This window comes from Octopus bimaculoides, chromosome Z (assembly GCF_046866305.1).
Source record: "Octopus bimaculoides isolate indiv1 chromosome Z, ASM4686630v1, whole genome shotgun sequence".
In the NCBI taxonomy this organism is placed as follows: Eukaryota; Metazoa; Mollusca; class Cephalopoda; order Octopoda; family Octopodidae; genus Octopus; species Octopus bimaculoides.
This window is the reverse complement of record NC_142944.1, coordinates 7316729-7335109: the sequence shown is the minus strand read 5'-3', so window position 1 is coordinate 7335109 and position 18381 is coordinate 7316729. Positions and strand designations below refer to the sequence as shown.

Below are 18381 nucleotides of genomic sequence, written 5' to 3'. Positions count from 1 at the left end.
TTTACAAATACACACATATATGTATACATTTTTGTTTTTCCCCTCACTGTATTTTTTTTTTTTTTTTTTTTTTTTGCAATTAGCTTAATTTGATGCTAATTGCATTAAAAATATTAACACCAATGTAATTAACCCTTTTGTTACTATATTTCAACAGAAATATACCTCTTTTGTTTCAATTAATTTTGAAAATAACCCAGAATTTAATAAACTTGTCTTATAAAGCTGGTATTTAGAACACAAATTACTAAGAAATTTTCAAGGAAAGTTCTAATTTAGATCACATTAAAACGGAATTTGTAACATTGAACCTGGGCCAGTTTCAAAAGTGATTTGGCATCCTTTAAATTTTGTTATTTGGTATGTGTCATGTTTAATGTTGTTTATTGATAAATATAACGAAAAAAATATATATATATTATGTATTGTAGGCTGCGGTTGCAAATAAACGATTGAAAGAGGCATTAAAGAAACAAGCTCTTGTTAGGAATGAGCGTAACAATAATTTTGAAAGATATGACGCTAGTGCAAATGCAACAAAATTAAAGGTATGATAGGTTTTTTTGTTTTTTTTTTAATTGTGTATGAATGTAAAAGGAATTTCAGTAAATTAGTTTCTCCTGATTGTGAAAGGAACTTTGATATTTAACTCTGAGTCAACCTTGATTGAATAAACGGATGATGAAAGGAATTCTAACTTTGAACCATATCATCTGGGGGTTTTTTTTTTACCTATCGATATTTGTGATTTGTGGGAAATTTTGTCACTTGTTCTATCAGTTAAAGTGGGTGTGGTTGAATTTAAGTATAAGAATACCAAAAAAAAAAAATCCTTTTAACATTTAGGTTACTCTGTCAAATTTAATACTTATTTATTGACATTGTTTTGAATTAGTCATGTGCTATCTCGTAGTCTTGAGATTTCAGTGATGTAATTGCTTAAATTTAGAATGACATTGTAGGGTGGGTGTGAGAGGATAGATCTGGCCAGTTTGACAATAAAACAGGTAAAATATTTAATCTGGCTCATTTAAATGCTTATGGATTAACTATTTAATATCCAGTTCTTTTTCTTTGTTTCTTGTTTCATTTTTTAATGTAGAACTTGTAGGATGTTCATTATTATCTTTGTTTCTCTATGATTTCATATATAATCTCTTCTTTTATGTTTACTTCAAGGAATATCTTTTTCCAATCTATGATGTGTTTTTATCTTTATGATTGAGTAACAAAAACAAGAAAAAAAGATAAGATGTTTGTATTACTAAAGGTTTTACATGATTATTGTATCAACCATGACAGAAAAATATTAAGAATTTAAGGGTTATTAAACACCTGTGTCCTTGTTTAAAGCCACTGGTTTCCACTTATAGTGAACTTTTCTTCCTTACATACACACACACATCCACATCTAGTAGAGAATTTCGTTATATTGGCAAAACAAAATGTAACTTCTTACAATTGTTACTAAGTTTGGGTGTAAACACTTAGAATTGTAAAACCTTTTTTTTTTTTTATTGTTTCAATGACAACTAAATATATAAACCAATAAAAAACATTATAAATCATGAGTTACCTCTGGATCATTAACCTTTAAGATGATATCTATGCATAAATGTTTTTGACAAGAAAGTAATACATATAATTATGTTTATACAATGTTAGACACTATTGGACCAAGAATTGGAAGTGAAAGTTCGAGTCCAGGAAGCAAAATACCACTTAAAGAATTTGGTTGAAGACCGAAAAACTTTGTCTTTGGAGTTGAGGCGCTTGAAAAATTCAGATCCACCTACAAAGGTTGGTGTTTTTTGTTTATAAATTTTACTTATAAAGCTTAAAATTAATATTAAGGAATTTAAGGTATAAAGGTCTGTATGGAAGAGAATGAGAAATTTAAATGAAGTGATCCTGTTTAGGATTTCGTGGAAAGTTGTTAGTGTTGCTAAAATATGTAGAACAATCATTTATTTGTTCATCTTCTCCACTCGCTATTTTTAGAAGAATCTTGGAGGTAGAGTCCTCAGGCATCCCTTCCATAGGGGCCTATCAGAAGTAGCCAAAATTACATGCTTTAGCTGGATTACCAAGTATGACGAACTGGCACTGGATGCTATCCAACCAACTCATTCTTTGGTCTACCCCTAGGTCTCCTGCCAATTAGCATTAATTGAAGAATCCATCTTGGGATTCTTTCTTGTAATATTTACCTCATGCTGGTGGCATGTAAGAAGCACCATTTGAGCATAGTCGTTGCCAGTGCCACCTGACTGGTTCCCATGCCGGTGGCACATAAAAAGCACCCACTACACTCTCAGAGTGGTTGGCATTAGGAAGGGCATCCAGCTGTAGAAACTTTGCCAGTTCAGATTGGAGCCTGGTGCAGCCTCTTTCCTTGCCAGTCACCAGTCAAACCATCCAACCTATGGCAGCATGGAAAGCAGACATTAAATGATGATGTCCATGGTGTCAGAGCTGTAACATCTCAATGTAGAGAAGCAACAGCTCAGCCTGGAGAGAGAGAGAGAGAGTGAGAGACTCCCTGAACCCTTGAGTTATGCATCTTGTCAAGTAACTTTATTCTGAAGAGTAATAAGAATCCCATTTCAGCTAATTGTATTCACAATTCTACTCTTTTTGGTCATTACCTGGCATTCATGACCATAGGGGAGGATAGGCATGGAAACCGAAATGAAAGTAGTGGGTTTGGCTACTTTGTATTTTTTTGACCAGTTTCTTCTCTTCTGAGGATCAAACACTGGAACTGGCACATTATTGTGCCAACACCTGCAATTCTAGCATCCCATTCAGCTTCATGTTTCCTTGTATTCTTCAGATACTTAAACTTCTCCACTTGTCTCAGTGATTCTTTCTTTTATTCTTTTACTGGTTTCACACTCTGGGTTGTGGCCATGCTCGGGCACTGCCTCAAAGGGTTTATGTTGAATGAATTAATCCCAGTGCTTTTTAAAAAAATTTTTAAGCCTGTTATTCTGTCAGTCTTTTAGGCCGAACTGCTAAGTTATGGGGATATAAACAAACCAGTACTGGTTGTCAAGTAGTAGTGGGGAGACAAACAAAAGATACACAAACACACACATGCTAATATGATGGGGTTCTTTCAGTTTGCATCTACCAAATTCACTCACAATGCATCAGTTCATGGCTCTAGATGAAACTTGCCCAAGATGGCATGCAATGGGGCTGAACCCAGAATCCTGTAGTTGGGAATCAAACTTCTTATCACATGGCCAAGCTGCACCTGATGCAAAAACTTTTTCTTTTTTTTTTTTAATTTTAATGAATTCCTTTTTCAGAAACATATAGCAACTGATGGTGATGGCAGCCCAAAGGAGGTGAATATTAGTATCAAGAAGTTAACTGATGAAATTAATGACAGGTTTGTGTTTTTATGTTAATTTTCTGAATGCTAATGTTACTATATTTCTGTTAAAATGTATTGTTTTCATTCCATTTTGTTTTCAAAACCGACAAAGAATTTAGTAAAGTAACAGAATTTTTGAGACATTTTCAGGAGAGACACCTATTAATTTCAAAGAAATCGAAAATACTATTCTCCTTCAAAATAGTATCATCTCTCTTCAATGCTCTTGCAAAAAACCGGCCCCTTTGTGTAGGACTTCAGGGTGAAGGTGTCAGGACCCTTGTTGCAGCTTCCTCCAGTTTGGGGAACAGCCAAAAGTCACAGGGAGCATGGTCTGGGCTGCACGGAGAGTGAGGGACAGTTTTGATGCCCATCTCTGCCAGGATGGAATTACGGACTGCTGCATTGTCCTGATGTAAGTGCTCTGGCATTTTGCTACAAAATCTTTTCTTAAATCTCGCCAAACCACCACAAGGCACTTATTGTTGAGGAAACCTAGTAGATGTAGATGATGCTGTTGCTTTTGAAAAACAGGGATCATAACAAGCTCCTGGTGGACTTGCTTTCTCTGGCTTTCCATTGGGCACTGTGGCCTTTTGGTTGCTGGATCATAAGCAATAGATCCAGATTTCGTCACAGGTCACCAGAGACTCAAGTGGTCTTTGATTGGAGGTAATGAGCTCAACCATCTCCCTGCTGTCACCAATGCTTCATTCCTTCTGTTCGTCACTGTGTGCACCAAGAAAAAACTTTGTACAAATTTTACTCGCGTTCAGATCTTCCTGAATAGTCCTGTATACGCTTGCTACACCAATTCCAAACTATATGCTTCTTGTCATTGTCCCTCACCTTGAAGAGCTTTGATGCACTTGTGCCAGCAAAAAACAAATGCTCAGCTCACAAGTTAATCTATGACCAGTCTGGAGCATTTCATAATTTTCTGTAGCATTTTTGCCCAGTTTTTACACGAAACATAATTGCATGGTAAGCTTCCAAATAGTCATGTCTCAACCGAATTCTGCAAACCAGTCAGCTATGACAAGCAGTGCTTAGTAGGGTGTGTTCAAAGTACTGTTACAGCCGTCTCCTTCAATCTGGAATAAAAAAAAAAATAATAAAGGTCGGTGGCAGGTCAGCTTGATAGATGTATCGTAATGATATACCGAAATTACAATAATGCAATATAGTTACAATTACCGCTCCTGAAAAAAGTCTCAAAACTTCTGGAATGCACTTCGCGTTTGTGTGTCCTTGTCTTGACATTGTTTGGTAGTTGTGAATGAGTGCTACTGTCAACATAAGCAGTGTCATTCTCCAATATTCTCCGAGTATACATGTGTTGCCATGGGGGAAATTGGTGCCTTTCTTTTTAATCTTTTACTTGTTGCTGGGGCACCACATTGAATTGTATCAACCCCCAGTACTTTTTTGTTTTTAAAGGCTGGTACTTATTCTATTGGTCTCTTTGGCTGAACTGCTAAGTTACAAAGGCATAAACACAAACACTAGTTGTCAAGTGGTGTCGGGTGGGGAGACAAAACATGCATGTTGATATACATACATACATACATACATACATACATACATACATACATACATACATACATATATATATATATATATATATATACATACATACATACGACAAGTTTCTTCAGTTTCTGTCTACCAAATCCACTCACAATGCTTTGGTTGGCCTAAGGCTTATAGTAGAAGACACTTGCCCAAGATGCCATGCAAAGGGACTGAACCTGGAACTATGTGGTTGGGAAGCAAGCTTCTTGCCACACCTGCTTATACATAATTCTGTGGATATGTAATATGAATCTAAATTCCTTTAACTTCTTAAATTTATTGCTATTTTCAATACTATTTTGCATATATTATAGGAATGTCCAAATTGCTACTCTTCAATCAGAAATCCAAGAGGCAGAAAATGGTAAGAATTAATTCTGATTTCTTTTATTTTTTTTTTTGTTATTCCTATCATAATTTTTGTCTTTCTATAAATTTAATTTTTCTTACATTTATTTATTGCACACATTAAAATTAACCTTTTCTCTAAAATCTTGACATGTTCTTTCTTTCAGATAAATTCAAAGGATGCACTGAAACAATCCGTAGCATCAATGATTCTAAAGTTCTTTTGAACTTTTTAATTGAGAAGGTAAAATTAAAAAAATTTTTCTTATCTCAACCCTTTAGCATTATTCAACCCATTATTCAACTCAACCTTTTAGCATTATTCTGTCAAATGTGATGCTTATTTATCCACTTTGTGTTGAATCAATCGTGTATTTGTTTAGTTTCAGAACGGCATTGTAAGGTTGGTGTGATATGCCAGATCTGGCTGATCTGAGCATAAAATAAGCAGGCTGTATGAGTTGGATCTGATCTGTTTTAACGTAAAATAGGTGGAATATTTGAGCTGGATGTAGCCAATGTAAATGCTAAAAAGTTAAAAGAGGAAATATATATATTTTTTTATATGTATAGATATGCTTCAGTATTACTCTTTTACTTGTTTCACTCATTTGACTCCAGCCACGCTGGAGCACCGCCTTTTAGTCGAGTTAATTGACCCTAGGACTTATTCTTTGTAAGCCTAGTACTTATTCTATCTGTCTCTTTAGCCGAACCGCTGAGTTACGGGGACATAAACACACCAGCATCGGTTGTCAAGCGATGGTGGGGGGACAAACACAGACACATGCATATATATATACATATATACGACGGGCTTCTTTCAGTTTCCGTGTACCAAATCCACTCACAAAGCTTTGGTCGGCCTGAGGCTATAGCAGAAGACACTTGCCCAAGGTGCCACACAGTGGGACTGAACCCTGAATCATGTGGTTGGTAAGCAAGCTACTTACCACACAGCCACTCATGCGCCTATATCTTGATTTTTCTCTCGTATATATGATATTGGCATTGACTACTTATTTTTCCTTGATACATACTTTGAGGAGTTTGAGGATTTGGATAAATTTGTCCGTAGTTAGAATTTTGAAGTTTTGAGTTGAGTTCTTTGTAGAGAAAAAATTCCTGTGATACACCGAGGATATAAAGCCCTGTGAAGTTCATAGGCACTGCTCATTCATTCTGACTAAAGCATTATAAATCAGGAGTAAATTGTATGGCATGTGGACTGAAGAATGTCTTCCACAAGGCATAATTAGCTAACTTAACGAGTTGTCTATTGTATATCTAACATATTTTAGTATGCTGTCTTCAGTATAAATAATAGTTCATGAGTTTTATATTTATACAAGTAAGCTGTATAATATTTCTCTCTCTCTCTCCCTGTCACACACACACACACACACACACACACACACACACACACACACACACAAGGGGATGCTGTAAAGTTCCTGGCTTTAGGTAAAAGAAAATAGTGGAGGATCAGTTAATTATGATCTTATTCAGCATATCCCCTCCTCACCTCAAATTCACATACTTATTGCAGCAGTCTTTCTAAGCCCTGTAAAGGAACTTGGAATGTTTGGCCTCCAACCAGGACTTTTGCAATTTCCTTAAAGCCAGGATCTTTCCAGCACCCCCTCACCTTTACCCAACACCTCATTGATCTAGAAACGTGCGTCCACAATTAATCGAGGTCGGGTAGATTCGTTATTTTTTCCCTTCTTTTACCTTTGTAATTTGCTAGTATTACTTTTTTTCGGGAGTTGTATTTTTGAAGAGAAATGGTAGTTTTTTGGCTGCTATTTCTATTTTTTGGTGTGTGGTGAAGCAACACTTGCTGAACCCTAAATTTTAAATTTTATATATATATATATATATATAGTTCAAAAAAACAACAAAGTGAGGACGTGATACGGATAGTATTATTGGACGCTCAGGAAAGGAAAGAGAGAGTGTATGACGTTTCGGGCGTAGCCCTTCGTCGGAAAGATGGAAAGTTCGGAGAATGGAAGAACGGAGAAAGAGGAAAATGGTACTGATGCCCACGAGGTTACATTATGTATATACATACATACATACATATAAATGTATGTGTATTTTTTCACTGTTTACAAATAACACGGAAAAAATAAATAAATAGTTACCAGGGTAACAAAACTTCACACAAGTACCAAGGATGTAACAGCCTACTTATAAATGTAGAAATTCCAAGGTTTCATGGAATGTTCTTGTATAACATGGATAAATAAATAAATAAATGAAATTAAATGCAGGTGTTATTCAAATCTTCAAAGATTTGAATAACACCTGCATTTAACTTCATTTATTTATCTCTCTCGCTCTCTCTCTCTCTCTTTCTCTCTCTCTCTCTCTCTCTCTCTCTCTCTCTCTCTCTCTCTATATATATATATATATATATATATATATATATATATATATATATATATTTACAATTTAGTAGTTTCCTCTGCAAAACATGATTCTTATTGAGGTAAATATTTACATATAGCTAGAATGGCCATGATTTTACATCGATCTAACTCCAAGTTTTCAGTTCCTTTAAGACAGATTTTAACACAGTTCACTCGACTGTTGGTTCTTTTAAAAAAAAATTTTTTTTTTTTTATTGCAATGTCACTCGAGGTGGATTTATTGTAATTGTTCATATTCTCATGCAGTCGCATTAATTAAATCTCTTTCATACAGAGTATCAAAGAACGGGTTGAACATAATAACGACAAGTCTACTGTGAAAGACCTCAAAGATAATTATTTGGAACTTATCAAAGAGAAAGACTCAAATGAAATGAAAATGAAATCATTGCAAAATCAGCATGAGTCAAGCCTTGTAGACTTGCAGCAGAAATATGAAAGCAAGGTAACTATTAAGTTATTAATCCAAAAACACATGTAAGTACTTATATGTGTGCACAAGCCCAAACTTCAACTCATTGTTATTATATCGTTGTCGTTGTTTTATTGTTCACTTTTTCATTCTTGTGAGTTGGACGAAGTTTAGTTAGGCAGATTTTCTACAGCCAGATGCTCTTTGGTGTTGCCAACTCTCACCTGTTTTCATATAAGGTATTATATCTCTCCATGGCCAATCATGTTCTCGCAGAATATTGGAAATGAAACATGCTGCTATGTGGCACAACAATAAGCATTTATGATTAACAATATCAAGTCAAGGAGATACGAACATACACACATTTGTACAGACATATATTCTTACACACATTTCAGCTTCTGTCTATCTAGCCCACTTACAACGCTTTGGATGGTCCAGAAGATGCTTGCCCGTGGTGCCACCCAATGGGACTGAACCTAAAATCACGTGTTTGAGAAGTGTACTTCTTAACCACACAGCCATGTTATATATATGTATTATGTATGTATGTATGCAGGACTACATAACTCAATGAGTCCTTTCTTTTGGAACATGTGGCTGTTATTTTTAACAGGTCAATCTACCCACTTAGAAGCTGGTGTGTATTACAATATGGGGAAACAAACACTGATTATGTCAAGCAGTGAGGGTGAGCATGCATGCACACACATGATAGGCTTCTTTGCAATTTCTGTTTCCCAAAGCATTGGTCAGTCTGGAGCTGTAGCAGAAGGCACTTGACTGAGGTGTTGTGCAGTGGTACTGAACCTGAAACTGTGTGGTTGGAAAATGAGCTTCGTAACCACACGGCCATACCTGTGTTTGATCATTATCATTAGTTAATAATCCATTTTCCATGGGTTGGATGGTTTGACAGGAGCTGGCATGACCAAGGGCAACACTAGGTTCCATAGTCTGTTTTGGTATGGTTTCAATGACTGGATGTCCTTCCTAACTCTTTACAGAGTGTATAGGTTGCTTTTTATGTGGTACTATCTCTGACAGGGGTACCTAGTACCCTGCAAGACAAGGACTCTTCAACTGGGTTAAGGGAGAGTGGCATTTAAGATGGTATGGCTTTGTGCTAGTTGAAAGATTTGAGGTATAGAGGGGACAGATGTAGATGTTGTCTGTAGCAGTTTCTAACAAATGGTAAGTTTGAATTTGTTTAAATTACAGATATCGTTTTTACTAAAACAACTGAAGAATGGGTCAGAGGAAGAAGACAGCCCAATGCCAAACGGTATACACGGAGCACGTAATGTTAGTAGTTATTTTTCTTTTTTTCTGTTTCTCTTCTAACCATTTAGCTTTCAAATTTCTTTGTCCAATTTATTGCTTCTTTCTTCACATTGTTTTGGAATTAATCATGCATTATTTCATAGCTCCAAGATTTCAATGGTGTTTGTATATTTTTAGAAAGACATTGTTCAGGGTGTCCACAAAGTCTGGGTACATGGAGTAAATAAAATCTTAACATAAACAATTAAATATAAGAAATAATGATTTCTTAAAGTATGTGTTAATCCTCATGTACCCAGATTTTGTGGACACCCTGTAGGTATATGTGAGAGGTTGAGTCTGGTCAGTTTTAACTTAGAACAGGTAGAATATTTTGGCCGGATATGGCCAGTTTAAATATTTCTTACTTTTCAACTTAGCTGATATTAATTAGAATTTGAATTGTGTGATAAATTAAAAAAGAAAAATTCCTTGTAATGTTTTTGTACTAGAAATAAAATTATTCTTTTTATGTACCAGGGAGACTGGTGTCTGTGACTAATGCCACTTTATTATGTCATTTAGTCTTTTGGGGCTTAAAGAATTTAAATGATGTTTTGATGACAAAATTTTGGCATTTAGATGTCATCATCCACTTTCCCTTGGATGCATGAATTGGACTGAAATTATGGCGGTAGCTTTTTTTATGACTGGATGCCCTTCCTGTCACAAACCTTTGTCTTTTCTAAGCAAGGTAATATTTCACCAAGCTCAGACATATTTTTGCACAATACTGGAAATGAATGTTTTAACAATCATGTAATGTTAAGACAAGCACTTGCACACACTGATATTTCTTCATGTTTCTCTCTAGGAGATAAACTCACAAGGCTTTGGTTGGCCTAGGGCTATAAGACATTTGCCCAAAATTGGTTGGGGAGCAACACACAGCTACACCTGAACCTATCTATGGATGGATAATTAAATTAAGAATTTGTGATCAAAAGCTAAATTTGGAAAATATATATCAAATAATGATAATAAAAGTTTACATTTTCATATTTATTATTTATTTTTGTATATCCATTTCTTTGTAGACCTTTTTTGTTCCTGACACTCCAGATGTTTTAGATAATGACCCAGACTATCACCCTGATAGCTCCATGGAATTTGACACACCTTATATGAAAGTGTCCAAAAAACAAGCAAAACCTGTGAGTTTAGAATTTTTCGAAATTTACACTTCATATTTGGCTGTAATGAACTCTGGGTATTACTCACATTCTATCAGGAATTCTTTACACTTGTGATTTTTTGTTCTTATTTCTTTTCTGTTTTTTTTTCTGTAATTTACACAGTTTTATGTGATGCTTATTTCCATTTGTAATAATTTATATAATTATGGCTTGAGTCAGAGTTTTCACAAATGATGGATGCTTAGGGTTCAATACTAGTAAATGGAGAATTTTTGGCAGTTGAGATTATCTCCCCTTCTCACATGGTGCTGGTCTTAATTACTATTTGGTAATTGTGGCACATCCTATAGAAGCAGAGAATTTTAATAAATCAAGAATTTATACTGTATGGTATTTGATATACCCATATTTGTCTACACTGTACATATATATACATGCCACTGGCTTCGATTATTTCTCTTGGCTCATTTTTGTTTAAATTATGAAGCAACCTAAAAGCATTCCTCCTCCCCCCCCTCTCATTTCACAGTATAAAGAATAAAGGAGAAAATAATGAAAATGGTATTTCTTTTCTTTTTAATTTACTTGAGTCAGAAAAGAACGGTTGGTGCCCATTTTCTCTCGCAGACCCTTCAAGACCACTAATTCTTAACTTTTTTTTTTTGTAGCACTTTTTTTAAAGTAATTGTTATGCCTAGTTCTCATCTAAGTGATGTATGAGGTATTGCAACTTACTTAACTGAACATAGATGATAATTTATAAATCTTACTCTAAAAATGGATTGTATAAGCTTTTAACAGTGAAATGTTCAAAAAATTGATAAAGACACAAGTTGTAAATTTACTTTATACATTACAAGTTAATGACTTCCCTGTACCTGATGTGGTCTCATTTTATTTTAATAACCATTATTAGGTTTATTATGTATAATATAATTACTACTATGGGTAGAATTCAGTATGTTTATTATGTTACCTCACCGCACCTACTTGAAGGTGGGACTGCTCACTTTGAGAACCTCTGCTCTGGACAGATACAATTTGAATGTCTATAAGTTAATATCTGAATAAAGAGGAAATCCTAGACATTTGCTTTCCTGGTAGTGAAATGTTTAGCATGAAATCTTGGAGATGATGTACAGCAAGGGTTGTGGGGAAACAACAATAGATTATCATAATGGGAAAGGGCCCAGTACCAGCTTTCATGACATTTTCTTGTTGGAATTTTAAATTTTCTCTGGAGGTCTGAGTTTTGTAATATCAAAAGGATTATTCTTGATAAATAATATTCATTTAGCCCTTTCGTTACCAACCCAGCTAAAACTGGCTCTCGCTCTGAGTACAAATGTCATGTTTTAATAAATTCTGAATTAAAATCTTCCACCAAACCTTAGTCACAATTTATGTTCCTAACACTAGTTTAATAACAATTAAGTTATTTTACTAAATCCTTTGTTATATTTAAAGTAATTGAAAGAAACACAGAACATCTCGACAGAAATATGATAACAAAATGGTTAAACTATATAATAGAGAAACAATTCTTAACCCTTTTGATACCACCCTGGCTGAAACTGGTTCTGTAGTACAAATGTCTTGTTTTCAAAAGCTCTGAATTAAAATCTTCCACCAAACCTTAGTCACAATTTATGTTCCTAACACTAGCTTCATGATAACTAAGTTATTTTACTAAATTCTTTGTTATATTTAAAGTAATTGAAAGAAACACAGAACATCTCAACAGAAATATGATAACAAAAGGGCTAAATAAAGGTCTGTACTGTGTTGTTTGCAATATTCTATGAAATTAAAATATTTTTAGGCAATTGTTTGCAAGTTAAACTTGCAATGTTATTAGAGTTGGTTAGAATGTGTACATATGACTTGAAAAAAATGGTTTGATATCGAAAAGGGCAGAGATTAAGGAGTAGTAATAGGGCAGAGAATTCAAAGGATAATAAAGGTAGGAAGATGAAAGGGTATTAGGAATATGTAGGTGGAGAAATGAAAAGATATCAGAAGCACGTGGGTTGAGAAGTGAGAGGGTATTGGGGGTATATGGACATGGTGTTGCGAAGCTATTGGGAAAAGTGGGTGGAGAAACACAAATATTAGAAAATAGGGGTAAAAGGATATTAGGAGTAAGTGAGAGAATGGTCAAAAGATATTAAGTGTATGTGAGTGGAGCAATAAAAGCATATTGGGAATAATTGTCAAATTCTGAAGTGAGGAATTTTTCTCATTAAAATTTTTTTGTTTTTCTTTTTCAGTTGAAAAGTTGCAGGTGTATGCGCAGTAAATGCAAATCCAAAGTTTGCCCATGTTTTAAAAAGACTGCGTTCTGTTTGCCTTCATGTTCTTGTGCTAATTGTGAAAATAAGGTATTTTAATTATTATTATTGTTGTTGTTGTTGTTGTTGTTGTTTGGGGTAAGGCAGAGAGCTGGCAGAATCGTTAGCATGCTTAGCGATATTTCGTCTGCCGCTACATTCTGAGTTCAATTTCTGTTGAGGTCAACTTTACCTTTCATCCTTTCAAGGTGGGGCACTGGGATCAATGTAATCAACCTCTCCACTCCTCAAATTTCAGGCCTTGTGTCAAAATAAGGATAGTTGTTCAAACTCTGCCAAGTTGACTTTAACCTTTCACCCTTTTTGAAGTGGGGGTGGGGGAGTTGATAAAATAGTACTAATTGCAAACTGGATCAATCATCATCATGGTTTAACATCTGTTTTCCATGCTGGCATGGGTTGGACAGTTCGACTGGGATCTCAGAAGCCAGGAGGCTGCACCAGGCTCCAGTCTGATCTGGCAGTGTTTCTACACCTGGATGCCTTTCCTAATGCCAACCACTCTGAGAGTGTAGTGGGTGTTTTTTATGTGCCACCGGCACAGGGGCCAGTCAATGCGGCAGTGGCATCAGCCACGTTCTGATGGTGTTTTTTACATGCCACCGGCACAGGGATCACAGCTGCAATTTCCATAGATTTTGGTTTTGATGTACTTGACTCAATAGGTCTCCTCAAGCACAACATGTTGCCCTATGATCCAAGGTACTTTTGAGTGGGCTGGTTATGCGACACTGATGTAGGTTACAGCTGTGAACTCACTTTATTTGCCGGGTCTTCTCAGTCACAGGTCTTGGTCTTTCATCATTGCCTCTGTGAGGCCCAACGTTCAAAGGTCATGCTTCACCACTTCATCCCACGTCTTCCTGGGTCTACCTCTACCACGAGTTCCCTCCACTGTTAGAGTGCAACACTTCTTCACACAGCTGTCCTCATCCATATACAACACATAACCATCCCAGTGCAGTCGTCTCTCTTGCACACCACATCTGATGCTTCTTATGTCCAACTTTTCTCTCAGGGCGCTTACACTCTGTCGTGTATGCACACTGACATTACACATCCAGCAGATCATGCTAGCTTCATTTCTTTCGAACCTACGCATGTCTTCAGCAGTCACAGCCCATGCTCCACTGCCGTGTAGCATGGCAGTTCACACACATGCATCATACAATCTACCTTTCACTCTGAGTGAGAGGCCCTTTGTTACCAGTAGGAGTAGAAGCTTTCTGAACTTTGCCCAGGCTATTCTTATTCTAGTGTTAACCCTCTCTGAGCATCCACTCCCACTACTGACTTGGTCACCTAGGTAATGGAAGCTATCAACTACTTGTAGTTTCTTCCCCTGGAATGTGATGGAATCAGTTTTCTGAGCATCTGTGGTGTTTCTTGCCCCTGTGCATCTGCCACATGCAAAACCAATCTTCCCGATTAACCTTCCTTTGATGCATCCATAGCTTACACTGGGAACATCTAATGGTGTTTCTACCTGCACCTTTTCTACAGATCAAGCAGGGCCATCTACCTGAAGGGGTGTGTGATGTGTTCATCTTCCTACTTACTTGAACTTTGGTCTTTGCAACATTGACCATAAGGCCCTTCGATTCTAAACCTTGCTTCCAAACCTGAAATATCTTCTCTAGTTCTGGTTGGGATTTTGGTATGAGGGCCAGGTCATCAGCATAGAGGAGCTCCCAGGGGCATCCTGTCTTGAATTTACCCTCCACCCTTAAAAACTGCTGGCCTTGTGCCACACGAGTGTTGGGCCTCATGGAGGCAATGACCAAGACCTTTGGCATTATGTCGTTCTTGAGAAGAAGACATATCAAGCTGAGCAAAATAACTGTCGTGGCACGTAAAAGCACCCATTAAACTCTCAAAGTGGTTAGCGTTAGCAAGGGCATCCAACCATAGAAAACCATGCGGAATCAGACTGGAGTCTAGTGCAGCCTTCCAGCTTACCAGCCCAGTCAAACCGTCCAACCCATGCCAGCATGGACAACAGACGTTAAATGATGATGATGAACTGGCAGAATTGTTACTGTACCAGGCAAAATGCTTTGCATGTCTTCCAACTACACATTCTGAGTTCAAATTCTTCCAAGGTTGATTTTTGCCTTTTGTCCTTTTGGAGTTGTTGAAATAAAGTACCAGTTGTGTAATGAGGGGAGGGTTAATGTAACGAACTATCACCTTCCTTTGAAATTGCTGGCCTTGTGTCTAGGTTAAGGATTTCTTAAAAATGCAAGGATTTGTGTTTGTGTGGAAAAAATTTCTTGTTAATAGAGACTCTCGCCATGTTATCTGCAACCTAATTAATTATGCCAGGTATTGTTGAGGTTTTTCAGTGATATTAAGTGCAACAGCGCCCTGCTTTCAGTGAGGGGGATCACTGATAAATGAAATAGGGAGAGAAAGTAGATCAAGGTCTGTTGAGATGTGATCACAACTGGAAAGGTGCTCGGTGTTATAGAGTTGCTTGTTTATGATTTTATTATGAGATGTTAAAAGAATTTATTTTCTGACCTCTTAACTTACACATTTAAAAAAAAATTTCCATATTTTGAATCATCATCATCATCATCATTTAACGTCCACTTTCCATGCTAGCATGGGTTGGACGATTTGATTGGGGACTGGAGAACCAGATGGCTACACCAGACCCATATATAAAGAAGAATGAGTACACACATTATTTTGGATCACTTATGATTTATTATGAAGTTACTGATTGTTGATGACAGAAAATGGGAATAACATCACGAACGAAGTATTTCAGATTAGAAATGAATGACAGATACCTCAAGAGTACAGTGAACGTATATTTTCGTTCAAATATATATTTACTAGACATCTCTGAATGAAAATACACGGGATAACATGTTAAGAGGTTAAAACAGGAAGTTTGATGATAAAACACAGGATGGTCACAAGAAAGTTTGTATCAAAAAAGTAACAAACGCATAGCAATTTGTCCACCCACTTTTGCAATAATCACAGCCCAGTAATAAGTCTGTTTGACCAGGGTTGACCTAAGGTTAAACAAAAAAGAAAACAAAATACAACAAACAAACTTACCAGAAAGTAATATGGGAACCTTATCATGGCTGCTCACACATACTAGAAGTAGCAGACAAAATATGCCCTCAAATGATATCTTATTTTTTACTTGTTCCAGTCACTGCATTTACTACCATGCTGGGCCATCAACACCAATATTCTTACTCTTTTACTTGTTTCAGTCATTGAACTTGAGCCATGCTGGGAGACTGCCATGAAGAATTTTAGTCAGACCGATTCCAGAATTTATAAGTTTGGTGATTGTTCTACCACTATCTTATGCTGAACTGCTAAGTTCTGGGGATGTAAACAAACCAAGACTGATTGCCAAGTGGTAGTGACACACACATACACGCGCGCGCGATAAGCTTTCATTTTCCATCTACGAGATGCATTCACAAGGCTTTGGTTGACCCAGGCTATTGTAGAAGACGATTATCTGAGGTGCCATGCAGTGGGACTGGACTCTGCATGGCCACACCTGTGCTTGATTGTAGATATTAAAAAAAAAAAAAAAAAAAAGGTCTGAATAAGAGTTAGTTCTGGTGTACACTGTTTGAAGGTGATGGAATTGACAGCATTGGGTTGGAGATGTTTTGGGATTTGGCAACCATGCTGTGGTGGAGAGTGAGTGTGTTGCATGAAATTTGGAAACAAAGAAAAATGGCAAATGTAGAGTGGTTCTTTTTTTTCCTTTCCCTCTACACCCTCACCTATGAATGATTAATTGTGCCAGTTGTGCTCTTAAAATGATTTTTCAATTAAATATTGACAATATTGTTCTTTCTGTTCTTTCAGCCGACATCTTTATTCGACTCATCCACCAGCGATGTGGACAATGAGGACAACTGAAGTGTAAAGAGACTGTACCATTCCTTTTACTCAGATCTGATAGTTCTACTTTAGTTCTTTCAGCAGCAAACTTTGTCTAAGGGCATATTTGGTAACCCTACTGTGTGTATACGTATATATATATATATAAATATATAAATATATATATGTATATATACATATATATGTATATATATATGTGTGAGTATACATGCTATGATATGCATTTATGTATGTGTATGAATATAATGTAAGTATGCATATGTACACAATATGTGTGTGTGTATGGGTGTGTTAATGCATGGTGTGTGTGCGTGTTCAATTATATTCCTCTGACTGCCTCATCTCTGAGTTGCTCATTTCTATTATTTCATCATCGATATAAATCAAGCTCAAAGAGTCTGAATGTTGTATTGTTTCTATTTTTATTTGATTGTATTTTCACACACTTACGTAAGACTCCAGTATCGAATGTATCATCTTTTAATTTAGTAAGTTGAGGTTTGAGAAAGACTTGGTTTTGATTTCTAACTGGTTGAATGATCATCATGTTTGTGTAATGATACCAACTCATCTTTAGTAGTGGCACATCTTTGAATAAATATGTATCGATCATTACGCTCACATTTTATTTATTTACGATTTGAGGGAGTTTTTATTTTAATTTTTGTAAGTCATGTAACCGCAGGACCTCCCCTTGTTAGCTTCTACATTTTGTATTTTATCTAACAAAAGGCAGATTTTCTCTGTGTGTGTGTGTGTATGTTTAATATTCATACATTTACACAATTCCAAATTTCTTGGATGAAAGAATTGGAATTAATATTCTATCAATCTTTGCCTCAATAATCATAATTGAGTAGAATCGAGTACTTTAAAGCAATTAAGCCCCGACCAACGCCGGGCACTCCTGCTAGTATATATATATGTATATATTTCACCATCAGGGAAGGTTAACCTTAATTTGATGCAGTTTGACTTTGTGCCAGGAAGAAGCATTACTGATGCTGCCTTCCTAGTATGGCAACTAGAGGAAAAGCACTTAGCGAAAAAATAAATTAATTAATAAACCACTATACACAATGGAATGACAGGAAGATTAACAGAGAAAGTAGTCTTTGTGTGTGGCAGATGTGCAGTTACAGTAACACTGAGAATGTACAGAAAATAGATTTCCTCAAATGTCTGGGTGGTGGGGCAGGGTCCTTAGAACTGGGAGGTAGTTTTTGTTACCTGGATGACCAAATTGGAGTGGTAGAAGTTGTTCTGGAAGTGTAGTTACTAGAATAAGAACAGGCTGGTCAAAGTTCAGGGAGCTATTACCTTTGTTGGTAACTAAGGGTCTCCCTTAAAATGAAAGGCAGACAATAAACACTAAAAATGTAGAGAAAATAGACTCCATGAAATGCAAGGGGGTAAAACTAGAAGTAGTTGATACTTTGAGTTACCTAAGTGACCAAGTCAGTATGGGGGTGGGTACTCTGAGAGTGTAGTTACTAGAATAAGAATAGGCTGGGCACAG

General features: G+C 36.2%; 1 protein-coding gene across 1 annotated transcript in view; it reads left to right on the top strand.

Annotated features, from left to right (window-relative positions):
- LOC106879783 (chromosome-associated kinesin KIF4) overlaps nucleotides 1-17030 on the top strand; it is a 52048-nt gene extending 35018 nt beyond the window's left edge. Inside the window, exons 18-27 of the mRNA XM_014929485.3 lie at nucleotides 432-548; nucleotides 1666-1800; nucleotides 3318-3400; nucleotides 5275-5324; nucleotides 5476-5552; nucleotides 8021-8191; nucleotides 9383-9466; nucleotides 10522-10638; nucleotides 12891-13001; nucleotides 16827-17030. Of these exons, the coding sequence (XP_014784971.1) occupies nucleotides 432-548; nucleotides 1666-1800; nucleotides 3318-3400; nucleotides 5275-5324; nucleotides 5476-5552; nucleotides 8021-8191; nucleotides 9383-9466; nucleotides 10522-10638; nucleotides 12891-13001; nucleotides 16827-16880 (999 nt within the window). The 3' untranslated portion in view covers nucleotides 16881-17030. The remainder of the gene's footprint in view (nucleotides 1-431; nucleotides 549-1665; nucleotides 1801-3317; nucleotides 3401-5274; nucleotides 5325-5475; nucleotides 5553-8020; nucleotides 8192-9382; nucleotides 9467-10521; nucleotides 10639-12890; nucleotides 13002-16826) is intronic.
- The last annotated feature ends 1351 nt before the right edge of the window (nucleotides 17031-18381 follow it).